Source organism: Lissotriton helveticus, chromosome 1_1, assembly GCF_964261635.1.
Source record: "Lissotriton helveticus chromosome 1_1, aLisHel1.1, whole genome shotgun sequence".
NCBI classification, from domain to species: domain Eukaryota; kingdom Metazoa; phylum Chordata; class Amphibia; order Caudata; family Salamandridae; genus Lissotriton; species Lissotriton helveticus.
Genome location: NC_136057.1, coordinates 1,912,349,727 through 1,912,355,726, shown reverse-complemented (window position 1 = coordinate 1,912,355,726; position 6,000 = coordinate 1,912,349,727). Strand labels below are relative to the sequence as shown.

General features: G+C 47.4%; 1 protein-coding gene across 1 annotated transcript in view; it reads left to right on the top strand.

Annotated features, from left to right (window-relative positions):
* The first annotated feature begins 3,199 nt into the window (after window positions 1-3,199).
* Window positions 3,200-6,000, top strand: part of LAMC2 (laminin subunit gamma 2) — a 107,867-nt gene continuing 105,066 nt past the window's right edge. Inside the window, exon 1 of the mRNA XM_078643168.1 lies at window positions 3,200-3,485. Within this exon, the coding sequence (XP_078499294.1) occupies window positions 3,401-3,485 (85 nt within the window). The 5' untranslated portion in view covers window positions 3,200-3,400. The remainder of the gene's footprint in view (window positions 3,486-6,000) is intronic.

The window sequence follows — 6,000 nt, the reverse complement described above, 5'->3', positions numbered from 1 at the left end:
CAGCTGACTCGACCCCATATTCAGTTTTGGCGCCACGGCTTCTAATCTAACGTCATATGACCCACTTAAAACTGGAACTTTAACTACAACACGTTTTTGCGGCTCATACTAAGAAATTTCCCCATGATCTTATGGTCGGAATTAACAGCGATAATGCAATAGACGGCTACCTGAAGAAGGCACGTATGCCGAAACGCGCGTAGTAGACATCTGCCGCACTGCCTCCATCAACTTTCCGTCTATCGTATTTGATACATGCACAATCATGCTATTTTGATGATATAAATTTCTTGTAATTATGATCATAAATTTTATATGAATATGTCAATATGTCATTTATCAAGTAAACAATGAACAATATATAAAATAAGAGAATAAAATTTGTTTTGATATTGAATCTTGTGTGCACACATTTGTTAGAATAGGGTGGTTAGTTTATCTAAATGTGAAAATGTATTCTCACATGCTCTCTCTTTTAATATAAAGGTATTTTTATTACAATAGTCCTTGGTCATTACCTGTTTCTAGCTATAATTTTCTAACACTATAAAACGCAGAGCTACATCGCTTTTAAAACAAGCAATGGTGGCGCGAGCGGGCGCGATATGGGGAGAAGCGGGAGTTGCGTGCACGCGCGGCCAAGGCTTAGGAAGAAAAACAAGTTGGATGAGGGTGGGGGAGCAGGGGAGTGAGCCGATCATATGAGCATTGCTGTGGGGGGTGGGTGAGCGGGGGAGCAGCAGCCTTTGATAAAGCGCGCGCCTGGTGAAGCGTCATGCTTCAGTAGACAACATGCATTGGGAGGAATCCAGCTTGGAATCCTCTTGGTCAAAGAGTTTGTTTTAACTACAATAGTTCAGAGCTATAAATAGCGCAACCTAAAAACATGATGGTGAATCGAGATGAAAATGCATGTCGAGGTTCTAGTAGGGGACGTTGTGGCCTAGAAAACTTTTAACCATTCCCGCCTGCTAATTCCTTTGCAGAAGAAGTCCTGAGATATTAAAACGAGGTTCAGGAGTGGACTCACTCCGCACCTGGTGGAGGATCAGGGACCGTACCAAGGGGCAATAGGTTAATTCGCAATATGACTGGGGTCCTAAAAGTAACAAAGCGTCCTGTGATAAATCGGCATCGGGCAAAACATGAGACAGCAACAAGGTACCCTAAGCTCAATAGTGTGGCAGAAACAAGCAGGGGTGGTCTCACCCCGTATTTAGTTGGGACCCTATGACAGTAACAAGAGCCCTGATATCAATCTCCTGCAAATGGAGGGCCTAGGACAGTAAAAGAAAATGGTGCTGATTTCAATCCTCATTTAGAAGAAGCTCTGAACCAGCAACACTAAGCTTTGGGTTCAGTCTGTGTCTTCTAAATGCCCTGGAGCAGAAACAAGATGCAACGAGATCAAACCTCAACTGGTATAAACTACAACAAGATGCCCTAGGCTCAGTCCTTATCGAGTAGAGGTCCTAGATTCAGTTTATAGTGGTAAAGACTTTGTTACAGCAACAAAGCAACATATGTTCAATGCCCTTCTAGAGAGGCTTGGGGAAGTAACAACGGTTCCCTATTTTCTGGATCCTGGTCACTAGCAGTTCAGTACTGCTCCCTGAATCCACTGCAGGCAGGTCATTAATCAACTTGCAGAGGACGTCTCGGGGAAGTAACAAAGAGTTTTATGCTCAGTCCTTCTCTGTAATAGGCCCTGCCCACAACCCTCATCCAGTAGAGGCTTGAGAGAGCATTAAGGGAGGTTTAGGACAATCCTCACCTAGAACAGGTTGTAGAAGCTAAAGCGGGAGCAGAGCAGCTGTTAGCAGCCATGCAACAAATATCAGAGGGGGGTCACTGCAATTGTCATCAATCGAAAAGAGGCCCTAATGCAGCAGCCAGGGACCCTAGGCTCAGTCCCCATTACTAGATGTTCTGGGGCAACAGCCAAGGGCCCTGGGCTCAAACATCATCAGGAAGTGTATCTTCTAGAGCAACAAGGGACATTGAGCGCAAATCTCACCTGGAAGAAGCTGTAAGACAGTTACAAGGGCCCCATGGACTCAAGCCTCACCTGGAAGAAGAGGCTCTAAGAAAGTAATTAGGGGTCTGGAGATCAATCCCCATCTGGATAATGCTTTAAGACATTGACATGGGGCCCTTATTTCAGTCCACATCTGGAAAGGACTCCTAGACAGTAACAAAGGGCCCTGGGCTCAATATCCATCTGGAAGAAGCTGTAAGACAGTAACAAGGGGCCCTGGGCTCAAGCCACGCCTGGAAGAGGCTCTAAAAAATTCTTTAAAGGTCTGGGGATCAAACACCATCTGGAAAATGCTTTAAGACATTGACAAGGGGCCCACATCTGGAAGGGGCTCCAAGACAGTAACAAATAGCCCTTGGCTCAATCTTCATCTACAAAAGGCATTGGGCCCGTAACCATTGGGCCTAGGCTTAGCTACAGTTTGAGTAAGACAGTAACAAGGCGCCTTGAACTCAATCGCCATCTGGAAGAGGTTCTAAGACAGTAACAAAGAGACCTGGGCTTAGTCCTCGTGTTGACGAGGCTCTAAAACAGTAACAATGGACCCAGAGCTCAATTTCCGTCTTGAAGAGGCCTTGGAGCAGTATCTGGAGGGCCTGTGCTCAGAAGCATGAAGAAGGGCCCCTAGTCTCAATTCCCATCTGCAAGAGGCTGTGGGGCCGTAACCCAGGGCATTGGCTCAATCCCAATCTGGAAGACGCTTTACAACAGTAACAAGGGGCCCTGGGGTTAGCCCCTATCTGGAAGAGTCTCTTAAACAATAATAAAGACCCTGGGCTGGACTCCCATCCGAAAGAAGCCCTTGATGCTGCAACTGAAGGCCCTGGGCTCAGTCACAATCTGGTTGACGTCCTGTGACAATAACAAAGGGTTCCAGACTCGGTCCCTGCCTGGAAGAGACTCTAAACGGTAACAAAGGCCTTGGACTCAATCGGCCCATGGAAGAGGCCACGAGGCAGGAACCAGAGGGTCTTGGCTCAGTCACAGCCTGGACACAGTAACAAGTGGTCCTAGGCTCAGCCCCCCTCGGAGAGCCCCGCGACGTCGGGGAGCGGAGGTCGCCATCACTACCAGCCCGTGTTTACCTCCTCCCTCCCTCCCCTGCCTTCAGGTGAGGCGGAAATGAGCAGCGCGCGCAGGGCGTGCTGTGTGTGTCTGTCTGTCTGGCGCAGGAGGGCTGGGCTCCTATTCAGAGGTGAGTCAGTGCCGCCAGGGCACGGATTCTGGCTGTCAGCGGTGAGTCAGGTGGAGGAGATGATATAAACTCCTGGTGCGCGCCGAGGGGAGAGGAAAGCAGGCCACTCGGACCACTGAGCCCACCGGTGACCCCTGAGCCTTCCATCGGGAAACAAAGGCGGCACCATGGCCTGGCTGACAGGAATCCTCAGCCTGAGCGTCTGCCTGTCTCTGCACCTGCCCGCAGCAACCGGCACTGCCCGCAGGGAAGGTAAGACATGCGCGGGTCGGGCCCCGGGGGTCACAGAAAAGAGCTGGAAGAGGGGGTCCTGGAGGCCGAGGAGCGTAGAGAAGGGGCTGGCAAAATAATACTGCGAAGATGTGATTTCGTGGATAAATCGCAGACTGTGGAATGCGGCTAGACTGATTTGTAATCTCGGCTCACCCTTGACCAAATTGTGTGATCCCGGGCACATCGATTCTCCTGTCTTAAAACCTTTGCAGGCAATGGGAAAGAGGCAGTAGTTGCTACTAAGTGGGAGCTTTAAATTCGAGCCGTTTATGTCGCATGAGTGTGTTTTGGCGCTGAATTCAGTCGTTGCTTTCCACATTTGGGGACAAGCTTGCACCCTCAGGACCTGCCTTCATTTCCAGGGACGACGTAGAACCGGGTCACCAGGCGCTATATCAGCACGTGGTGGCCTCTCCGCTTTTCTACCCTCGTAGGGTTCGCAGTAAATAGCTGCGCCTGTGACCCCATTATATTTGAAAGCAGCAAATTAAGGGAAACGAATTTACGTCTTTAATACTATAAACTCAAATACATGACGTGATAGTTGATTGTAATGGTCATTTGTTGATCAATTTGTTCGTTTTCACCATTTTGTTACCAAATGCCAGGGAGGCAGGGGACTTTTGCATTCTGTGATGTTTTACTTCTCATCTCCATTGGTGTTGCAACCCTGGTATCCAACAGGCATCAGTAATTAGATTTGTCTTGGTCTTTTTAATGAGCAGACCATAATTGGTATTGTCACGTAATCAGTGTAAGCAATATGTAAGTCATATGTAGTTTACATTTTTATTGTTTTAGTTTTCTGTGAACTGTTTCACCTCCTTTGCTTTTTTGTGTGGTGTGTATGGTAAAAATGTATGTGCATGTATTTTAATGGATTTCTGATAAAGGCTGAGCACTGCACTGCGATGTTAGTCTCAGAAACAAGTGGAAAATCTCTGGACTGCCAAAAGTTCAAAGAAGCCTTACCAGTGGCAGAATGTGCACTATACGGATGGCTTTAACCCCTTCCATGCTGATGACGGCCCCCGTCCGTCATGCATCATGGTGGGCGTGTGCTGATGACGGCTGGGGGCCGTCATGATCCCACCCACTCTTTAAAATGGCCGCACAGCGCGAAAATTCGCCGCGCATGCAAGGGGTTAAACTGAAAATATGTTTATGCCTGCTAAGTTCTCCAGGCCCATACATGACGTGCTTCCTGAGTGCTTCCTGAGTCCAGTTTTTAAAAAAAATTTGGAACCTGTAGTCTTGCTTATGCCATTATAAACCAGAACTACAAGTCCCAGAATTCAAAGAAAAAACTGGATTGGAGCAGTACATAACCTATGGACCTGGAAAACTTGGCAGCTCATGTATACGTGCATAGCGCATTTCCACCACTTGAATAGACCCCAAGTAGAATATGGGTCGGGGCTTTACAATTCCGGCAATCTCATTTACTGGGGTCAAAGTTTGCTGCATTCCATATTGTTTCGAAGTGGTTCGTGCTTAGGGTGACTAGATGGCCTCGTGTGACCAAGACAATTAAAATGAACAAGACTACATCTCCCAAAATGCACTGGTATGTAAAAGTAAAGTCCTGGAATGGAAAAGCGATGTCCCGGTGGAGTGAAGTCAACTGATCATCCTACTCATGCTGGATAATGACCAGCAAGGTTAAAATAGACTAATGCTTTGTTTAATGAAGGATTGGGTTAGATAAATCACCTCATACTAAACACTCAAAAAAACGAATTCCCCCTAATCACCCCGCCCAACTAGTCACCTGTCATTGAAGACTGGTTGAAACACCCTACAGCCCTCAACTGCATTCCTCAGGTCATTGACCCAGCTAGATCTTTAGGACTAATTCGCGACAAGAAGCTCAACATGCAGAAGCACATCATGGCCACCATCAAAGGAGCGAATCAACAAATTAACACTCTAAGAAAACTCAAACCCTTCCTCCTCCCCAGCGACTTCAAGCAGGCAGTGCAAGCCTTAGTGATTCCTATGCTGGACTATGGAAGTGCTACCCTCTCTGGTTTGCCCAGATCCATACTGGCACCACTAAGGGCCTCGCTTGACGCTGCTGCTAGAATCATCACCAGCTCAAATAGAAACAACCACATCACCTCTGACCTGAAATCCCTCAACTGGCTCTCATATGAAGCAATAGTCCAGCTAAAAAGGACCTGCAGGACACATAAAGTCCTTCACTCCAGTACTCCCAGGTATCTTGCTCAAAAGCTTGTACTTTCTGGTGGCTCCAGATCCTCCAGAAGCTCCAACACCCTTCTTTTGAAACCACAGAGGTTCCGCAAGAAGAATACGTACAATCGATCCTTCTCTGCGATGACCCCGATAATTTGGAACATTCTGCCCCTGAAGTCAGAATGAGCCCCTCAGCTATTTCCTTCAAGGATGAAGTCAAAGCACTTCTTATGAACAAATTCCTTCCCTAGATTCCAGGATACCCTTCTTCCCGCAATCACAATCTAGACTACTG